General features: G+C 32.4%; 2 protein-coding genes across 20 annotated transcripts; both read right to left on the bottom strand.

The window, feature by feature from the left end:
* Positions 1-225: 225 nt before the first annotated feature.
* On the bottom strand, positions 226-2,287 carry LOC128668797 (uncharacterized). The gene is made up of 3 exons (XM_053742486.1): positions 2,196-2,287; positions 1,730-2,100; positions 226-1,625 (listed from the first exon to the last, which is right to left on the bottom strand). The coding sequence occupies exons 1-3, from the start codon at positions 2,285-2,287 to the stop codon at positions 226-228; spliced, it is 1,863 nt and encodes a 620-aa protein (XP_053598461.1).
* An 11,078-nt stretch (positions 2,288-13,365) lies between these two features.
* Positions 13,366-22,559, bottom strand: LOC103575396 (ankyrin-3). 19 transcript variants are annotated; one of them, XM_014443940.2, is made up of 6 exons: positions 19,093-19,410; positions 16,237-16,265; positions 16,010-16,131; positions 15,230-15,429; positions 15,004-15,135; positions 13,366-14,875 (listed from the first exon to the last, which is right to left on the bottom strand). In XM_014443940.2, exon 6 carries the CDS (start codon positions 14,864-14,866, stop codon positions 13,490-13,492), a length of 1,377 nt encoding a protein of 458 aa, XP_014299426.1. In that variant the 5' UTR covers positions 14,867-14,875; positions 15,004-15,135; positions 15,230-15,429; positions 16,010-16,131; positions 16,237-16,265; positions 19,093-19,410; the 3' UTR covers positions 13,366-13,489. The 19 variants fall into 19 exon arrangements, with proteins under 19 accessions (XP_014299426.1, XP_014299435.1, XP_014299425.1 ...); XM_014443949.2 differs by lacking the exon at positions 16,010-16,131 and having other exon boundaries at positions 15,230-15,304; XM_014443939.2 differs by lacking the exon at positions 16,237-16,265.
* Between the last annotated feature and the right edge of the window lie 16 nt (positions 22,560-22,575).

Genomic DNA, 22,575 nt, shown 5'->3' with positions numbered 1-22,575 from the left:
TAGTACCAGTCAATGCATTTGTCATTCACAGATTTCCGCATCACCCATGAGGTACTGTGTATTGGAATGCGTCCCCGTTATTTAACGTTGCGGGATCCCCAGGAGGCATACACAACAAAAAAAAATTAAGTTTTAACTTTTTACAAAAATTTATTTCTCATAATGAACAAAAATATAACAATCACTCAATACTTATCAATGAATAAAATTAACAGTTTTATACAGTTACAAACTTAAAACTTCCTTGTAAACAATGTTTTTCGTCTTTTTTTCTAGTTGAAGAATAATCAAGTTGTCCGGTGAACTGACTCTTGAGCATGCCACGTAAAACTGACCATGAGAAAAACAATCATGTCTCAAATCTACACCAGCTAATTTTAAACTCTGCCCCTGCGCTTTATTGATAGTCATAGCATAGCAAACCCTAACAGGAAATTGTAGACGTTTGAAGTTGAAATGGTAGTCAGATGGAACCATAGGAATTCTTGGAATAAATACGACTTCTCCTTCATGTTTACCTGTTAAAATTGTAGCTTCAATAATATTTCTATGTAAATTTTTCACTTGTAGCCTGGTACCGTTACATAGTTTTGGAGGATTCAAATTGCGCAGTAACATTATTGGTGCTCCAATTTTAAGATTGAGAATATGAGATGGTATTCCGGGTGGATTGAGTGTATGTAAGAACTCGACAGGATAATGGACAGCATCATCAACTTCTACGACTGTGTCAATAGATTTATACTTCATTTGATTAGTTGATAGCTTTTCTATAAGATAGTTGTTAATGCTATTCGCTGAATCATTCGTTGGAGTCAGAATAGCTCTTTCTTTTAGCCATGAAGAGCAATTAACTCCAATTTTATTGATATCTGGGTATATTTTATCAGTTAATGTAGTTAAATCATCAACAATATCACCTAGGTTATCCGGAATACTTATTCGTCCGTCAACTTCTGAAATTTGTCCATTCCCTATATCAATGAGTAACTTTGAAAATTCTTCTGCTCTCAAATCATGTTGTATATGAACGCGCATATTAATTTTCAAAGACAGTACGTTAACATGAGGCCATAAAACTGAGGATTTGAGACAGGCTTCGACTTCATCTGCACGTGTACCTCGTGGTACAACAGGTAAAGTTTGTCTGAAGTCACCAGCTAAAACAACAGTTATTCCACCCATTATTCGGTCACTATTTCTTATATCCTTAAGAGTTCTGTTGAGAGCTTCAATAGCATTTTTGTGAGCCATAGTGCATTCATCCCATACTATCAGTTTTGCTTCTCTGATAACGTGAGCCCTATAACTCTGCTTAGAAATATTGCATAGAATATTATCAGAATGATTCATTTCAAGAGGTAATTTAAATGTCGAGTGAGCTGTTTTGCCTCCGTCAATTAAAGTAGCCGCAATTCCTGAAGAAGCAACAGCAATAGCAATACTTTTTTCACTTCTAATTTTCGCAAGCAACAAATTAATCAAGAATGTTTTTCCCGTTCCACCAGGAGCATCAAGGAAGAACAATCGTCCAGAATCAGAAACGACACTATTCAATATAGATTCATATGCTTCTTTCTGTTCTTTTTCAGTATCGGAACACTTTTTATCACTTCTTCGGTTAACTTATCAGTGTCATAAGCTAATTCATTTAAATATTGTTGATTAATAATACCAGATTCTTGTTCTCGAGATGGTGAAGTGAGACCAAATTGTAAAAGAGTCTTACCTGACATAGCAATGACCATATCTTTAAGATTAATCAAACATTGATTGTAAACAATATCAACATCTAACTCAGAGTTTTCGCGATTCCTACTCATTCGTCTTATAATATCGTCCGTGAAATTATCTCGATATTTATCCCATAATTTAATCGGATCTCCAACTTGGCAAAAAACTAACATAACAGCAAACAATTCACGTATTTTGTAAGATGAATCAGAAATTGAGACTTCTGCTAAAGTTTGATCCCAATGAGCATCGTCTTCGAGCAATCCCATTACTCTGCAAGCTTCTTGAAATGTAGGATAGATAACATCTTTTATAGTTCTTAAAGCCGTAAATGACTCTGGACCGCGAACTTCATGCAAAAGAATACTGTAGATGATTTATAGAATATTAGTATTTAATATCTTTCTACTTTTATTCTAATGATTCCTCTGAATTTAATTGACAACTGAATTTGTTATTACAATTTATTCATTTTGACAGTTATTATAACAACGGTTACCATGGTAACCACCTTGATAACCATAGTAACAGTAACCATGGCAACGGTAACCATGTCTATGGTAACCATGGCAACGGTAACCATGGTAACGGTTACCATGGCAACGTTGGGGGGAGGGGGTAGCATACGTGATGGTTATCGAAAAATCCATTTTGGCTAGGAATTGCGCAAAATCCCTTCTTATCTCTCATCTACAGTGAAAAAGGAGTACCTCTGCCAAATTTTAAATGAATCGGTCAAATAGTTTCGGAGATCTGGTGATGAGTCAGTGGTATTTCGCTTATATGTATATAGATATATATAATAATGCCTTTACAAAAAGATTTGAAATCACACCAAAATTACGATGTTGGCAAGGGATTACGCAGCGACAAATTCGGCGGTGCATCAACATGCGAGAGCGCTTACAAACGGTAATACAAAACAGAGGTGGCAATACGCGGTACTAAATTGTGAGCCAGAAATTTAGAGGCCCTTCACCAGACGCCGACAAAGACACAAGACAGACGTAGAGACATAGACATTAACAGACGGAGACACAAACGCACGCGCGCACACGCATATACACACATAGACGGACACACACACGGACACGCGCGCGTGTGTAAGAAGCGTAAATCCGACCGAGCAACCTCCACGTGGTACGCTTTGGGTAACGCTAATGCCGGCGGTAAAAAAAATTGAGGAATTTTTTTTGACAATAATAAATAATTGCGAATACAACGAAAAAAAAAATGTTTAAAAAAAAAATTTTTTGAAAAAAAAAAATTATATCATATATGATCTTATATGGATTGAATATCGAGTAAAAATACTTTATGTCGTATCATATATGATCATACGTGACCATATATAATCTTATATGATTTGTGTATAAGTCAGAATAAATTTCTCTGCCTTTATATATGGTCATACGAGCAGCCACCCGCCCGCTTCGCTGGGCACACTATTAATTTTAATCTTTATTTCTTATATTGAATACAAAATGTATATTTTCTTATCGATAAATGAAGTGAATTTTTAAAATTTTTAGTCAGGAAAAATAGTACCAGTCAATGCATTTGTCATTCACAGATTTCCGCATCACCCATTAAGTTTTAACTTTTTACAAAAATTTATTTCTCATAATGAACAAAAATACAACAATCACTCAATACTTATCAATGAACAAAATTAACAGTTTTATACAGTTACAAACTTAAAACTTCCTTGTAAACAATGTTTTTCGTCTTTTTTTCTGGTTGAAGAATAATTAAGTTGTCCGGTGAACTGACTCTTGAGCATGCCACGTAAAACTGACCATGAGAAAAACAATCATGTCTTAATGGATTAGTTAATTAATCTTAGATTACTAATAATTATTAGTAATCACAAATGAATTATTTACAATAAATTGCGTCAAATACCATTTTATGATTATTAATAATGTAAGATTCATTAACTTATAGAAAGTGTGTTTGAAATAAATAAAATTGAATAATTATTATTATTTGATATACTCTTTTCGATCTCTAATAGTTTTATTATCGTTTTATGTTCAAGTCTTCAATTCAAAGTTAATCGCGTACTTCACAGAACATTTTTGACATCCCGCTGAAAAATCGGGAAGTTATTAATTTTACTCCTTTTTTAGAAAATCGAGTTTTAAACGGATGTTGACGTTTTGAGGTCCTAGGAAGTCTCCCCGAATGTTTCCGCAGTGATGTCCGTATATCTTTATGTGTGTGTGTGTGTGTGTGTGTGTGTGTGTGTGTGTGTGTGTGTGTGTGTGTGTGTGTGTGTGTGTGGCCGTATGTAAACCTCTTATAACTTTTGAACGGCTCGACCGATTTGATCTCGGTTGGTGCCATCCGAAAGGGCTCGACCAAACTTAGATTTAAAATACAATTTATACAGATTCGAACCGGTATATTTTGAGAAATCTCGAAAATACTACAAAAAAAAAAATTTTTTAAATGTGGTTTTTATAGAATTACTTTTAAACGACTACTGATCAATTTCAAAAACTAATCAGCTCTCAACATCAAGAAACCACGTCGATCGCCGCTAGCCCGGTCACAATCGATTCATTCTTTTATGAGTTATCGTTGTCGAAAAAAAAAACAGAAAAAAATTTTTTTTCTGAATTATATCGAAATTCATACTTCGATCGATTAAAACTCAAAGACTCTTTATGAGGCCTGAAAAACTGCGTCGAATGCCACCAATCGCGTAAAAATCGGTTAATTCATTCAAAAGTATTTTAGTTTTAGAATTTAAGAAATAATGTTATATAAAACTTTTACCAGATTTTTGAGCTCGGAGTAAGTACAATTTTGAGCGCTTAAATATAAAATTAACGGGAAGTTGCAGGGATGACCTTTAAGGCCAACCGTTTTTATATTTTTTTTTTTTTATAATATTACTTTTTTAAACCATTTTAGAATCTTACAATTATGGGTTAATTTTGACCTATAACTTTCAGAAGAAAAATGATTAACTAACCAATAGTTTAGACTGAATCGACCTAGTAGAAAATTTGAAATCAAAATATATTTGCCTAACATTATATAAAATAATACTGTAGATGATTTATAGAATATTAGTATTTAATATCTTTCTACTTTTATTCTAATGATTCCTCTGAATTTAATTGACAACTGAATTTGTTATTAAAATTTATTCATTTTGACAGTTATTATAACAACGGTTACCATGGTAACCACCTTGATAACCATAGTAACAGTAACCATGGCAACGGTAACCATGGCAACGGTAACCATGGCTATGGTAACCATGGCAACGGTAACCATGGTAACGGTTACCATGGCAACGTTGGGGGGAGGGGGTAGCATACGTGATGGTTATCGAAAAATCCGTTTTGGCTAGGAATTGCGCAAAATTCCTTCTTATCTCTCATCTACAGTGAAAAACGAGTACCTCTGCCAAATTTTAAATGAATCGGTCAAATAGTTTCGGAGATCTGGTGATGAGTCAGTGGTATTTCGCTTATATGTATATAGATATGAACATGTATGACTCATATATGTAAACATATATGACTCATATATAAAAATATATATGCATCATATATGATCATATATGATTCATACATGATCTTATATGGTCACATCTTATTATATATAGCTAGATATGAACTTTTTTCCCGGGTATAAATTTGTTTATAAAGACTTTGCGTATTTTCGCGGTAAAGTAGTGTAACAATCGGTACACCTGAGTCACCACTCAACTGAACCTTAAGATCAGTAATTTTTTTCGTTAATTTTTCTTTTTATATATATATATTATAAGGATTAACCTGGAGAATTCGGAGCACACTCACCAAAGATACAATAATACAGGGGTATCCGTACATACGTATATGTGCACGAGTTTTGTACATATGTGTGTGTTATGTATGCGTACGTTGACCATATATAGATATCTATGACGTATTTTGGGCTTGCTCTGAATTCCCACAGAAAGGTATGCGAGTATGAGCGGTCAAGTTACAAGAGAGAGAGACGTGGATAAGAACAAGCAACTAGAAAATAGTACGTCTTTCTTTCTCTATGCACAGCTGCACCACTACGGCCGATCCCTTATAGAGAATCCACCGACTCAATGTCTTCCAGATGTCCCACGAAAAGATTTCTCTGAATCTTCCGCGGCCGCGAGTCCCTTGTCATCATAAAAGTCACCGAAAAGGGCTCAATAAATTTGTCAAAACATTTCCCTGTTCTAGTTCAACTCAAATTTTTACGACCTTTCTATTTTAACCATCTGTTACCAATGGGCCTCACGTCTCCCGCGGATCCTTACTATTTCTTTTCCAATGTAGAAATCTATCCCTAATTTTATTTTATTTTTAATTTTTAATTGCATTTCTCAGAAGTGTCCAAAATATCGCTAATAAATGTCACTATATATTTTGGAGAAACATCGTTTTTACAGAATCTCACGGTCTCCCGCGGATTCTTACTTTTCCCTTTTCCACCATAGGAAGCTCTTCTATTTTAAATTTTAATTACATTTCTCGGAATCACCTAAAATATTGATAATAAATGTCATCATAGACACGCAGTCTCTAAAAATTTATATGGTCCCCCACAGAACCTCTCCGTTCCTTCACCTATCACTAAAAATTTTTCATCTCAATTTTGTATTATTTTTAAAATTATATTTTCCTAGAGTATGTAATATATCGATCATAAATGTCATCATATATTCATTACTTTATTTTTAAGCAGTACACCACGGACTTATTTTTCTATTTACATCCTGTTTACTACAAAATTCCAAGAACTTCCGTAATAAAATGTCATTCTCAGCTGTCTAAAAGAAATCAAACCCTTCTATATTATTGTCTTCTTCGTCTTTAACCTATGCAAGAGGCATCTTCGGCCCCACTTTTCTTTCAAACTTTTTCATATAAAAACCCCGGAAAAATAATCAAAGCCAGTCATTACCGCCGCAACGAAAACCCTTGTCGGATCTATCCGCGAGTAAGACTCACTGAGTTAATTTCGAAATTCGTTCTCGTGACGCTCCACGCCTAGGCAATCGAAGGTCCTAGTTCGATAATCGAAATTCGATTCTTTTATTAAACATCGAAAAGTCATTACCGCCGCAACTAAAACCCTTGTCGGATCTATCCGCGAGTAAGAATCCAAAATTCGTTCTCGTGACGCTCCACGCCTAGGCAATCGGGGGTCCTAGATCGATAATCGGATTCATCCACGAGTAAGACTCACTGAGTCGATTTCAAAATTCGTTCTCGTGACGCTCCACGCTTAGGCAATCGGGGGTCCTAGATCGATAATCGCAACTCGATTCTTTTATTTAAAATATAAATTACGCGACTTGAATTTTATTCTTAAAACCTTTTCTCGTGAGGTCCTACGCCTAGGCATCTGGACTCCTAGGTTGGATACCTAGAGTAAAATCATTTGAGTTCGCGATAAAATTAACTAAACTCTTTCACGTGACGTCCACCGCTTAAGCAATCGGAGTCCTTGTTCGGGAATAGTTAATACTTCTTTAAAAATCATTTAAAGAATATATATATCATCGTAAATTCACTAGAAAGCAAAGCCGGCCTATCGGTTCAGCGTGCATAGCATTCTTGTGCAAAGATTCAATCTGTAAATCTCGATAAAACCATAAAAACATTGTAAACTCCTGTGTACACAAGATTCAAATTGGTGAATCTGAAGTGAGTGTGTGTGCAGGTATATCAACCCATTGGGGTAAGTTCATTATTATAATATTTTGTAAAATTAAATCTATCAATATACTACACATGTTTTTTTGTATACATTTGTCTTCTCATTTACTGTCCTTTTCTCTGGCATTCGAGTGCTGGTAATTTAAGTCATAGTAACTTTAAAGTAAGACAGAGAAAGAACACGGTCTTCTCGAGAGCCCATATTCATCGACCCAATATCCCTCTCGCTTCGAAAATCCATGACCTACCCTAACGCCACGCAGGTCATTGAACGGGACCGTCTATAGTACATCCGCTCGGTACAAATAGACAAATAAGTTGTAAAGTGACACGAAATTATAACATTCTTATATCAGCCACGTGATTGTAATTCCTTGGTTGGATGACAGAATAAAAATAATTTCATACATTAATCTATTAATTAATAATCGGTGCTTAAATCCCTATATTCTCACACTAACCATGTGAGGTTCAATCGAACTCCTTGGCTGAGTTATAGAAAGGGGAAAATCGGCATTCTGATATTAAATAATAGATTTCAAATTACCCTTTCGCCCGTCGCCTTCACTCACTTCGATCGTGACAGTAGTTTCAAAATAGTCAAATTCTTCGCGTCTTCGTGTTAATATATTTTTTGATTCTTCAAGTCTTTCGTGGTATAATTCACTATTAAAATTTAAAAAAATGAAATTAAATGGATTAAAATAGGTAATCTGAAATAATAGCCTCGGAAAAAAAAGACACGGAAAAAATAGACACGGAAAAAATAGACTGGAAAAATAGACCCGGCAAATCAACTTATCAACTGACTACCGATTTCATGAGGAATATACTCGGCCTTACAATTTGATAGTATCATATCTTTCAATGTCTATCATTTCGGAACTCGGTAACATGACCTTTGACCCGAAGACAAATCACTCCCGACAAAATACCCGCTATAGTGCCACTTTTGACATTTTTTATTTGTGGGTATATTATTTTAATTGCACATATAACAGGGTAATTTTCAACCTCGCCAAATTTGGCCCCTTTATTAATTGATCTTAATAAGGGCGCCACTGGAAGATAAGACTCGGCCTTCCAGAACCGGAGATGTTAAATTTAGAAAATTCAGGGTCGTTGAACTTTACAAGAGTGAGAAAGGATGAGGAATTAAATTTATTACACAATACTTTCATTAATATAATTAACAATTTTATTTATCACACACAATTTTATCCCACCGGGTTTTACTTCACTTATAATTATTTTATTACTACTGAGTCCACCGGACTTTATTACATTAATTACTTAGTCCCCTGGACTTTATAGATTAAAATATTTAGTTGGCCACTGGCCTGATCCCCTGGATCTATACTAAACAAACTCGGCAACTTGCCAGATCCCCTGGATCTAATTATTTCAAATTTATTAATAAAAAAATTCCCTTGGAATTATTTCATATCACACACACACACACACACACACACGTTAATTAATCTATTTACTGTCCACTGGACTTAATTCACACACGCACGTTTTAATTTTCTTCAACAACTTTCTTTAAAATTTATTTTTAGTTATTTTAGTAATTTTTAATTTTCTCTTTTGTATAATCATTTACTTTAATTTACAAAATTTTACCAGTAAAATTTTCCATCAAGTAATAGATTTTCTGACTTGAGTAACTGACGCTATCCTTCTCTACTTCACGCGTCTCAGTCTATCTCTCTCTGTTTCGTGTCTTTCTTTCTTCACGTTAAACTTTAGATTTTCTCTTAACAAAATTTTATTAATTTACTGACATCAATCGTTTTATCAAGGTTAAATAATTAATTCTTAAAATTTTCTTATCACTTTTCACAGCACTTGATTACGGAAATAAATTTTCAGTCTTACTAGCTATTATTATATTTTACTTATTAACTAATGTCGATCAAATTATAATGTGACAATGACTCGATAACGATTTTAATTTCTGGCTTCCTGCCGAGAAATTTTTCTTTAATTTATAATTAATACCGATTAAAATTCTGGCCTTTCTGCCGTAAATTTTATTCCGACGGACCGCGTTGTAAATTAGCAAAAGAATTCTGGCTTCTGCTGAGAATTTTAGCTTATACTGAACGACCCGGAAATGGCGACTGTCCACGAATAATAATTTCTTAATAATTACGAAAAATTAATTGTTAATAAATTGTGGCTACTGCCGACAATTTATTTACCTCTTTCTTTTCCTCGTGGCGTTTTAGCTTCACTCTTAGTCTCGTACAGTCCTCCTGCCGATTCCCTCGTTTCTTTTACTTTCTCCCAGCTCTCCTTTTTATTTTATCATTAAATCTGTGGAAAATTCAATACAAATCAATTATCTTTCCTAAATTGTATCGGCTTCCTGCCGGATACAAGAATTTCAATTTTATTTATATGACTATAGCTTCTGGAAGGTTCCACTCTAACCTCTCCAGAGCTTATATAATTACTTTTATAATTGATGTGCAGTTCCTTCTGGCTTCGTTGCCGGTCCGTCCGACTCTGTCCAAAATCACCTCGTGCACTCCTAATAATCTAAGTCCGCGACCCCTCGGCAATTTTCGTGAATTTTCCCACTCTTTTTACTTCTAATTAGGGAGGGAGGATGAGCCTACAAAATTGGCGCTTCCGGGGACCAGTCGATAAACTAGATCACGGGGTCAATCGGTTTTAGATAATTAACCAACCGCGGGATTTTCAAGGACAATTTAAATTTAAATTATTTGAATTTGTTTAATTTTACCCCGTTACACACATACACAAAATTCGTAAAAAAAGACGCTATTTTTCACACCTTCTTATGTGTGGATACATTTTTTTAATTAGACACACAAAATTTGGATTTAATTACAATAATTGTTGTTAGTGTATTATCTGATAGTATATTAATTATAGATAGCTGGCTTGCGAGTATTTTGTCGCGGGTATTCTGGTTTGCGGATGTTTTGTCGTGGGTAATTTGGCTTCGGGTCAAAAGTTACGTAGCCATCAATTCACTTGTTAATTTCTTTCGTTAAAAAAGGACACCTCTAAGGGATCCAGGTGCAAAGTCCCGGTAGCGTCCAGGGGCAAAGCCTTCTACAAAATAGAATAAAATTAATGGCCTAATGAAAAACTTGAGATGTTTGCATCCGTTTTTTTTTTTGGTCTATTTTTGCTGATTTATTTTCTTGGAGTCTATTTATTCCAGGTCTATTTTTTCCGGGATCCATTAAAATAAGATGAAGATAATCAATGCTGTACCGGTGCTCAGCGGTTGATATAAGCTCACGACTTACAATGATCAAGGACCAATCGTACGATCTGAGCTCACGTGATCGGATGATATACGCTAATATCGCGTTGATTATGCTTCTGAAGCTAGTAGAAAATAATATGCCGATTATACGAGTGCTTACGACGATCAAGGACCAATCCAATGATCTGAGCTCACGTGACCGAATACTTAATCGGGATATCAATCCTGTAGCCACGAACACCGTTGAGTGTGCGAAGTTCAGTAAAGTTTTGAGTTTAATTCCCAAAAGAACTGATGAGCTAAAGTTAATAGTCTTTTGATGTGGTCTTCACATATGAAAAGTGGTGCTAATTTGTTTCCCATACGAGAAGACTCGGACTCACCCGAAAGTTCTAGGCCCATACACACGTGTGATCCCTGGGAAATAGATTTTGACTATGGAGTAGGCTGATGACCTGGCGCTACTCTGTCACCGAGCATGCTCGTGCAGGAAGCCATAAATTTGGAAGTTAATTCATCAAATACATCCAAATATTTGATCTTGCTAGATATAAGCATATAAAATTATATCTGCTCAGATCTAATCATATGTAAACAGATATAGAGACCTATTAAGATTGATATCCAAGTAGATATACGCATATCCAAGCATATATAAGTATATCTGCTGAGATCCAACTATATATAAGCAGATATCAAAATTGATATCCATGCAGATAATCTTATATCCAAGCATATATAAGTACATATCATATCTACTTAGCCTAACTGTATGTACGTGGGTATATAGATGCAAAAATAATTTATATCAAAGCAGATATACGTATATCCAAGAATTTATGACTGTATCCAAAAATGTGTGTCTATATGTCGTCATATTTGGTCAGATCCAATAATATTCAAATACAGGTAAGGCTCCTGAATCGTCGAACTGTCGGAGTTCTATTGCGACTAAGACATTAAATACAGAGTTTTTTGTCTAATTATACACGAATATCTGAGTAATATACGAAAATTAATAACTTTTATCCAAGCAGATATAAATATTTCCGAAAATAAATTATTACACATTGGTAGTATTATATCTGTTTACATTTAACTATATAGATTAAGGTGAATAAAATATATTTAGTCTCATATAATAAATAGAAGTTTACGAAAATATTCATAATTTTTTTGATTATATGTAATTAAATATAAACGTAAATAATTGAATATAAAAGTATCAATGTTTCTAAAGTATTCATCTATTTTTTTTACTTAAATATCGATTGACTTTTGATATATGTTACATACATTAGGTTCATTAAAAGAACTAAGAGGTAATAGCAATATGATCCAAGATGTGAGTAGATATTGTTTTTCGAATGATCTAAAGTATAATATATTTATACATGCATTCATTAGAAAGGATTGAAACTTATTTAGATATATGTGCTTAAATCTAGACAGATTTTTTTAAAGATTGACATTTACGCAGATCTGCTTGAATACACTTATACATTCATGAATATAGTGAGATCTGTTTGGATCTCTTTTGATATTTTAAGATCTGTTTGGATATACTTAGATATAGTGAGATCTCTTTGGATATTGTCAGATCTGTTTGGATCCGCTTGGATCGCGCCAAAATTTGGATCCAAACACATTTAACTGTTTGGATCCGATCATATATGCTTGGATCTAAAAATTTTTTATCGGGTATACCCAGTAAACACATTGATGTAAATTTGACGTCAGAGTGACGTCACGCTATGTCATTACTATGTAAAACTAATGACGTGAACATGACGTAAATGTGATGTCTATGTAGATTCTATGACGTCAATATGACATAGGTGAGGTCAAAATTATCAATCCGAAAAAAATATTTCTGAAAAAAAAAAATTAAATAAATAAAATAAAATACCGAATTGTTGATTTGATTATTACAGCGCGAACGCATTACAAATTTAGAAACAAAATTGGATAACATTAAATAATGAAACAATCCTGGGCGTCTGCTAGGTTCGAATGCGGCTGCTCTCTCATGGTTATCTCATCGTCAATATTTACAGACGGCGCTACATAAAAATATAACTGTAGCTCATCAGCATCTTATGGTTGTCCAGTTAACATTAGTTACAAATGGAGCTGTATAAAAAAAAAATTCCGTTTGTTGGGTGACCCTGTGGGACAGCCCCAAAACTTCCCGCTGTTTTCAAGCTTCATGAGCTCGAAAACATTGTTGTGAATCCATTTTCGAGCTCTTCGAGCTTGTCACTTAACAAAAGCACTCAATGCCATTCAGGACAATCTCATCACATTTTTACCACCCAATTCCACCCACTCTAACCAAATTCCTTTACTTGCAAGCGCAGGCCAACAGCTATTTACTAATGCAACCATGAGTGTGTGGTAGTAGGTGGTTGTGGAGAAAAGACTGGACATACAAACATACACTTTCCTTTATAAGTAGTAATTATAAGTAGACCAGTGTTGTTGTTTTATCTATCTAAAAAGAAACTTTAAAAAATTAAAAGTTTTTTGTCGACGAAGAGGGAATATCTCCCTAAACATTACACTCTAGGAATTTTTACTGGATAAAAAGTTTGCTTTTCAATACTATTAATATTTATAATTTTTTTTATTAAATAAAAAATTAGTTACAAATGAAAATTTAAATGTTAATACCAAAAAATTGTAACTGTACAAAAAATAGCTATCATATAACCAGTAATTTTGTCATCAATAAATCCATAATTATTTTCGTGGACATATAAGACAAAAAAATTTTTCACGTTTTCAAGTTTTAAGGTTTCTATTTAGTCGAATCGACGTTCATATTTTCGTTTAATTGTTTTAAATCTCGATTACTGAAGTATCGAGAAATATTTCTGACAAAAGTATCAGGAAGTTTATTTGTAAAAATATCAAAAAACAAATCATCAACATTTCCTAATAAATTTTTTCGCTGTCTTGCTTTGTGTAATTTAAAAAAAATGATTCCACCATATAGGGGGAATTCCGCTTTCAATACTTGATCATCAAAAGTCCCATTATCATCATCAATATCAACGTAACTTAAAAACTGAGCAATTTTATGCACACTTCTATGCAAAACATCATAAAAACTGAAATTAGTTTCGGAAATTTTACATTTTTTTAATTGACCAACTTCTTCATAACATTTTTGACGATAATTGTTTGCATATTTGTTACTACTAATAACATCATGTAATTTTTTGTCCATAACGTACAAATTAGCTGCACTTAACTTAACAATATGCCGTCTTATTAATGGAATAACATCACAAAAACTACGCGAATCATCGAAATAATTAGCTGCTACTTTATTAAAATCAATACCAGCAAGCAGTAAACTCCTAACAATAATAACATTATCTGTGAAAATGGCATAATCAAGTACAGAATTACCATTAGATGTTAGTCGGTTAATATCGATATCATCATGATTTAATAATAATTGAACAGCTTCTGCATTATTAATATCAACCGCAATATGCAAAGGTGTTACATTACAGCCACCATTACTCGGAGAATTAGGATCAATACCGCTTTCCAAAAGATACTTCAAAACACTATCGTTTTTATGACGCACAGCATCGATAAGCAATGATTCACAATCTGTACTTTTTTCATGGACATTAGCACCATTTTCAATCAAGAATTTTACCATATCTTCTTTACCCTCTCTTACAGCAATACGCAATCGAGTGAAGCCGTTTGTGGGTCTGAGTACAACTTGAACATCTGCACCACGACTCACAAGAAACTGAGCAATACAATAATGATTTCTTCTAACAGCTAATTGCAAAGGATAACTATCGTCGAATCGGTGTATAGATTTTATATTAACATCCGCGCCAGCATCGACTAATTTATAAACAATACCATATCTACCTTTATCAATAGCATGGTGAAGAGCTGTACCGTAATGTCTGATGCTAAGGTTGACTTGAGTGTTTTCTTTATTTAATAGATATTCAATAAAATCATCATCATTATAATCAATAGCACAATGTAAAATTGTTGGTCTTTGATCACCCTCCGATTGCGACGGTACTCTCGTATTGACACTTTCAGTTCCGAGTATAACTTTTTTACGAATGTCCTTATATATTTCTTCAGCTATCAATCTTTGTTGACGAAACATATTTAATACTCTGAGATCCATTCTATTTATCTATTTAAAAATTAGTTATTAAGTATTTTTGGATATTGATTAATTTATATTAAAAAACAAATTTATATAGTTAAATTAAAAAATTGACAATTCAATTGAATACTAAGTAAATACTATTGAAAACTGACCACTTAAGAAATGACATCTGGTGACAGTAAATCAAACCATTTTTAGTAGACTCTGTTGTCTTGATATTAGGATATACCACATTTGCCTGAATGATATTAATCTCACTATCTCATAAGGATACTTTTTCACAGCTGAAAAATAAGAATATTTATCAATTTCTTTACTCATCAAGTGTAATGATAAGATATATAAAGTGAAGGTAATTATGTAAACCTAAAGTTTCACCTTTTTTCACCTGTAACAATACTTTTTTTGGAGCTTTTTTTTAATCGCTACTAATCTTGGAATTAGTTCTGCGGACTTGAAAATAGGATTATTTATTTTTGCTTTTAATTCTTACTCAAAAGTTAGGATTCGGCATTATTATTTTTTAATATTTAATCTGTCAATTCAATTAAGCAATAGAGAAAATCAAATCTCTGAAGCTAAAACAAAATAAATTTCATAAAAAAGAATGAAGCATCATTCTTCCATAATTATCGGTTTTATAACAAAATATCCCCGCATGGAAATATCATATATGGTAAACATATATTAAAAAAAAATCCATCGACTTAAGATTGGGTCGAAATTATTCTTTGATAAATTGTTTTCGTGTTGGTATACAATCTGACCCATTTTATTGTAATCAAAAGAGTATAGAGAAAATTTAATGTAAGTGAGTGAGTCAAAAAATTTATAGCGACCATAAAGCACCCTCAGCGCTTTCGCCTACGACTTTGCCTGAAAGGCCACACGCATTTGAAGGAAATTATCTACTCAAATACATGGCATACTTGTGAACATATCATTTGCATTTACGATGAATTTTACGCACTCAATTAAAATATGTATGTAATTGATTCAACATACTAGAGACTTTATTTTGCCTACTTTTGCTTTTGTTTCAACAATACTTAAATTTGATGCAAAAAATGATGATATTCTATGTATTATTTTTAAATTTAAGTAAACTTGCGTCTGGTTGTAAGAATATAATTTTTTTCCAACTCGATAGCTTTATACCTTTCTTCTAAAACACCGTAAATTGTACAAAATTCATATAACGTTATTGTAATTTATTCAAGTTGTTGATTCATTAATGATCGAACTTGCATCAAAATAATACTTGGTAAAATAGATTGGATCTAGAGTAAGTGAATATTGAAAAAAAAAAAAAAATTACTGAAACTTATTATTTTTAGATTATTCAAGAGCATTTCTTGAATACAAAAATCACTTTTTTTTATTACCTAGACCGTACTTCAACCCGAGTCAAAATCTGAAGTGTTTTTCCAACGTCTTGAGCGTGTCTCAAGTGTTAATCCAACGTCTCGAGCGTCTCAAGTGTTATTCCAACGTCTCAAGGGTCTCAAGTGTGATTCCAACGTTTTGAGCATTGGAAACGTAACTCCAACGTCTCAGACGTTGCAAATGTAAGATATCCATATTTTAAAAGCATTACAAATATGAACTGGTTCAGGCTGGAGTACCAAGGGATCTAGCTGACAAATTGTTCGATGACGAAAGAGCTCAGATTTGTGTGTGTGTGTGTGGGGGGGGGGGGAGAACAGAGCAGAAAGATATCTAAGCGCTTCCGGCATAGAACAATCTGACATCTAGATCCCTCGGTACTCCAGCCTGGACTAGTTGGATTTTTTACTCAGTATTTTTCCGCTCCCCCCCTTTCAAAAATCTAAGCTCCTCCACCATCAAACAATCTGAAAGCTACCCTGCTTAAAAAATCTCATAAGATCCGATAGCTTCTTATAAATTCTCATAGGAATTTTATAAGAATCAATGAGTTCTATGGGAAGGGGGAGTCCTCTTCTCATAGAACTTACTGAATTTTATGAAATTGTATAAGAGGTATTTAAAAAAATTATTTTCTCATAGATTCTGATAAGGGATTCTTTATAAGAATCTATCGGAAAATACAAATGTTTATAAAAAATGAGTTTTTATAAGGTTGGATGGGATAAAATATTCACGGGATTTATAGGGATCTATAAGAAAATAATAAAATTTACAAAATTTCTATTCAGTTGAGAATGTATGAGGAAATGATTTAGTCACTAACAACTGGAATCTATGAGAAAATAATAAAACTAGCAAAATTTTTGTTTCAATGAGAACGTATGAGGAAATCATTCCGTCAGTAATGATGGGATTCTATGAGAAAATAATAAAATTGACAAAATTTCTATTTGGATGAGAATGTATTAGGAAATGATCTTGTCACTATGCAAAATTAATAAAATTAGCAAAATTTTTGTTTTGATGAGAATGTAGGAGGAAATGATCCTGTCACTAATAATTAGATCCTATGAGAATATAATAAAATTTATAAACTTCCCGTTTGTATGAGAACGTATCCGAAAATATTTTTACCAGTCACAATTGGATTCTAAAAGAAAATAATAAAATTTACAAAATTTCTGTTTTAATAAGAACACATGAGAAAATGAATAAATTATTTAAAGAAAAAAAAAAAAAATTCGGCAACAAAATGCCCAACATTATCAAAAAAATTTACTTAAATCATTCCTTTAACGATACAAAAACATAAAATAAATTTCACAAAGTGTAACATTTTAATTTCTTAAATTATTCGATTTGGCGTGAAATACGCTAGAATTGAACACTCTCCAAAAAAAGTCTCTTATCACTTTTCTTTAAATAATTTATTTAATATTTATGGATAGAAAGTGAAGACTAATATTTTATTTGAATAATATTGATATAATTAGTAAATTAATTATTTTATAATTTATAATTTTCTTTTTTTCAATTAACTATTATTTTTTTGTTATGTAACTTATGTGTAAATAATTAAATTTTTCAAATAAAGTAAAAATTATATTATGACAATAAAATATTTTAAATTATTAAAAAATATGTTAATTAAATTATTTATTTTTAAGAAAATATAAAATACGGTTATCAAAATAACAATCTTTAATGATAGTCCTAAATTGTAATGTCTTTATTTTTGTTAATAAATGTTTTAATAGAAATTTTATATGAATTTCAATTTTCTTATTCCGATCCCTACCCGCGTATAATGTTAGAGTTACCTTTCGAGATCTACTTTACCTTCAGAGATATAAAAATTAAAAAAGTTGGTACCGCTGTATACTCTAGTATAAAGTTAATTTGGTATAATATACTACTGCTACCACTAAATCGCACGAGCATAAACCTCCACTTGCTACAACTTTCGATGCTACCAAGTATGTTGGCAACATACAATCGCTGACTCGAAATTATTGTAAACTTAAATAAGGCTAGACAAAAATTCAACTGGCATTAGAAGCAAACTGCTCTCAATTTATTTGACTCATTTTAAAAAAAGTATAAAATACTAATGCATTAAATTATCGTTGTTTTAATAGATTAGTGACTATTTTTCATGATAGCAACAAATACACATGTAACATTTTATGTCCGACTTAATCACTGTATGCAAATACATAACATCAGTTCGATGTACAACTGTTCATAATTTGACATCTTTCTACAATTACTAAGTCACCATCTCGTACTGTTACTATCAGCCATCTGTATTTAAAGGAAACAACATTAAATGCAACTGACTAAATACAAATCTGTCTCAAACATCCACTAGAAATAAATACAGTCATTATTAACATCATTTGACTCTTAACTATACCGGGAATAATATTCAATCGAAATACTTTTCGACTCGAAAGAACTGGTTGTTAGGACAAAAAGATGGCACCCAATATTCTCATAGGTTCTAATATGGACTATCATTTTTCGATGGGACACTTTACCGATTCATTCTCATAAAAATTTTTTATGAGAATCTATCAGATTTTTTAAGCAGGGTAGTGCCCTTGATACTCCGGCCTGAACCAGATCATGGTTGTAATGCTTTTAAGTCATAGATCTTACACTTGCAGCGTCCGAGACGTTGGAGTTATATTTGTAACACTCGAGACGTTGAAATCACACTTGAGACGCTCGAGACGTTGGAATAACACTTCAGATTTCGACTCGGGAAGTTTCTGGATTATAAAGAACGTTATCCAAGAAAACAAAAACATTAAACATTGTTGTCACAATTTTAGGATATACTATATTACCATTAAAAGAGGCACTTGTCACTCGGCCGGATGACAGAGAAGTAGCCGTGTCTGAGTAGTTGTTAAATTCGGAATATATGTTCGAAATATATTGTCAAGAACACGACAAAAAACTGGATGCGATCTTGTGGCGAGCACCGAACTCGAAGAAGCACTGGCGGGAGTAGTTGGGGCTCGCCGATAGATCGCATCCAGCCTTTTGTGGTGTCCCTGACAATGAATATATTTCGAACTGATATATTCCAAACTCGAAAATTACTCGGGCACGATTACTTTTCTATCATCTGACAGAGTGACAAGTGCTCTTTTTGATGAGAAATGAAAATGATACTTTTGACATCGTGATGACGGATAGTATTGTAGTCCCAGTAAGAGAATAGACCTCGGAAATTGCCCCCACTACCAAACATTTATGAACTGCGCATGCGCACAGAAAAGTAGGAGAACATTTAGCATATAAAACATCTAGGGTGGGAGTAAAAACCGACGACACCCGAGGTGCATTCTCTTGGTGGGATGACAATATATATAAAAATGGGGATTCGTTTTGCCAAACTCCTCCGCTTGAGAACAGCATAATAGCAAATTTTGTCGAGAGCACATTTTTAAACGCATTTATAAATGTCAAATTTAAAAAGACAAAAAATTTGTTCTAGAGTAATTTAGGAAAAAAAACACAAGAAATTTTCAAATTTATAATGAATTATATGATATTTTCGGTAAATAATTTAAATATCGGACCATAATAAATATACTAAATAGAAATTTTCGGTCTTCGGAATCGTCGAGGTTATGTTCTAACCATTTCGCGAAGGATGTTCTTGTGGAAAAAAATTGGTGCGAAATCCACGCTTTTTGAGTTCTTGTTCTAACTGTACAACATTCTATGTAAAATATTTATTATTATTTGTATCGATATTGTTAGATAAGTTGAGGAATTATTTTGAACGTTAAATTTTTGTGCGACATCGAAATTGGACGTAAAATTAAAACTGCTATACAAAATTTTTTACGTGTATCAGATTTCATCGAGATGTCAAATTTTTCATATTAGTTTTTGAGTTAAAACGTTGATCACCTAAAGAGTTGTCATCGAAATCAATTTTTGCTGCCCTAATTTTTGATCTCACGTATACATAAAATATCTGCTTTTCCTAATAGTCACTTCAGCTTGAAATTGACGGTAATTTGATGTTGAAATTACCTAAAGTTTTCTGCCCGAATTTGCCGTCAATTTGACAGCAAAAGTTGAAAATAAAAATTTTCGATTAATTTTTCTCAAATTTAAAATATAATGTTCATTCTCACTATTTCAGAATATAAGCACATTTATACATAAAATTGTCTACAATTTGACAGTAGAAAAATACTTAACAATGTTTCAAATCAAATTAACAACAAATTGACATAAAATTCGCCTGAAAATTAACGACAACTTTTGAAGTGAATTTGCATCCTAATTCGGGCAGGAAATTTACGTCAAATTTAATAGCAAGTTGCATACAAATTGTCGTAAAAAATGGAAAAGTCCGAAGTTGACGGGAATTTGACAAAAAATTCAACGAAACTTTTGTAAGTAAACTTTTGCTAAAGCAACCCTGATAACACGAGTTGATCGAGAAAAAGTTGGTCATTCATTAGTTTCCGACCAACTTGACGACAAGTTATCGACAACTTCAGCTTTTGCAACTTTTGGCTACAAGTTACCGCCAACTTTCTCAGAAAGTTGGCGGCAGTATGGAGCCGCAACTGGAATGCAAGTTTCTGAGGAAATTGAAAGTAAACTTACCGTCAACTTATGATCACCAACTTTTGCAAGCAACTTTTGCCACCAACTTTCTCAGAAAGTGATCGTCAACTTTTTGGATTTACAACTTTTGCCACCAACTTTCTCAGAAAATGTCCATCAACTATTGGAGGTACCAACTGTTGGCGATCAACTTGGTTTCAGTTGCGGCTGCAAGTTTCTCGTCAGTTTCTCGCCAACTTGGCTATCAGGGATAACTGTGCTATTAGGGTATATTATTTAATATATTTTTCAGTAGGTAAATTAGAATCGCCAGTATCGTATTATCAAAAAATATTTCGTGTTACTTAAACAGATAAAACTTTTTTTAACTCAAAAGAAATACGTGGTTCAGTAATTAGTAAATGTAAATTGACTATTCAACACATTGCATAAGCGTTTGAGGTATGCACTGTTGGACTTTACTTTTTTTTTTTTTTTTTATTTCTTACAAACATCTACGTAAGTACTTGAGTATAAACAAACCTCATGATTTACTCAAGTTTATATTTTTTGTTTGATTTAATAACTCCGAAAAAATGTAATTACATTATGATTCCGAAACTAGTAGACAATTAACAATTTTCGGATTTTTTTTTCAACAAATTCATTAAAAAAAAAAAACTAAAATTAAAGGTTTTTAAAATGTTTTTTTTTTTTTTTTTATAATTTATTGTTTTGAACAAAAACAAAAAAAAATAGTAGACGGTGTTGTAAAATACGCAATGTAATTAATTTTTTTAAATGTGTTAAAAAATACTATCACACTATTGCAATGAAAGTTTTTTTTTTATACTTTTTCATTAATTGAAATAAAGTATTAAATGTCCAAACATGGAGCAGTGATTACAAATGGTACTTCTACCCTACATTTTTTTTAATCATGATTATCGCGAAATATTTTTCATAAAATTATCCACGACTCAACAATGTTTAAGATTTTTGTGTGTTAAAATCGGCACAATCGATAACAATTTTTTTTGTTGTATAATTATCACCAGTCGTATTTATAATAAGTATTAAATTAATTATAATCGCTCGTTTATCAATCACATGTTCGAATATTGATCAGATCATAAATAACGTACCACGTACCAATAAAATATATATAACGGTAGATCTACTGGAATTATTTATTATATATAGTAAACTAAATGACGATCTTCATACACAACTACAATCAGCGCCATGTATTCATACCGTACCTGGTTACAAGCGTACTTTTTACTTTTCTACTTTTAGTATTCTACCAACATACATCTCTCTTAAATAGATTTCTATGCGAAAATATCAATATTAAATATATTTATGTTGCAAAATAATTCTATGTAAAATTATCTCTGTGTAAATTTATTCTATTAAATATAAATATATGCTACAATAATTCATGTCCAAAATATCTCGATACTATATATCTCAATGAAAATTAAGTCTCTAGAAAATTTACTATAATATGATAGAATTAGGTGTTAACATATTTATATTATGAAATTTCTCCATAACTATACAATTCTCCTTAATATTTCCCTATCCTGCATATCTCTATGACAAAACAACTCTATGAAAAAATTTTTCTATTTTAAAATTTTTCTATGGTGACCAAAGTCAGTTTCAACATTTCTCTATTGGAAAAAATAAACTAAGTTTTACGAATGATTTTTTATCTTACCACCAGTAATCGCGTGGCGCTACCATTA

The sequence above is a fragment of the Microplitis demolitor genome, chromosome 10, assembly GCF_026212275.2.
Source record: "Microplitis demolitor isolate Queensland-Clemson2020A chromosome 10, iyMicDemo2.1a, whole genome shotgun sequence".
Lineage (NCBI taxonomy): Eukaryota > Metazoa > Arthropoda > Insecta > Hymenoptera > Braconidae > Microplitis > Microplitis demolitor.
Note: the sequence above shows the minus strand (reverse complement) of the source record. Positions and strands in the feature narration are given on the sequence as shown.

Excerpts from the sequence above, each read along its gene's own strand:
- LOC128668797 (XM_053742486.1), bottom strand. The coding sequence starts at position 2,287 with ATGGTTACCGTTGCCATGGTTACTGTTACTATGGTTATCAAGGTGGTT. Across the intron at positions 2,101-2,195 it reads ACTGTCAAAATGAATAAATT|TATTCTTTTGCATGAAGTTC; the intron begins GTAATAACAAAT and ends AATCATCTACAG. Across the intron at positions 1,626-1,729 it reads TATGGTCATTGCTATGTCAG|TTAACCGAAGAAGTGATAAA; the intron begins GTAAGACTCTTT and ends GACACTGATAAG.
- LOC103575396 (XM_053742155.1), bottom strand. The coding sequence starts at position 14,866 with ATGGATCTCAGAGTATTAAATATGTTTCGTCAACAAAGATTGATAGCT.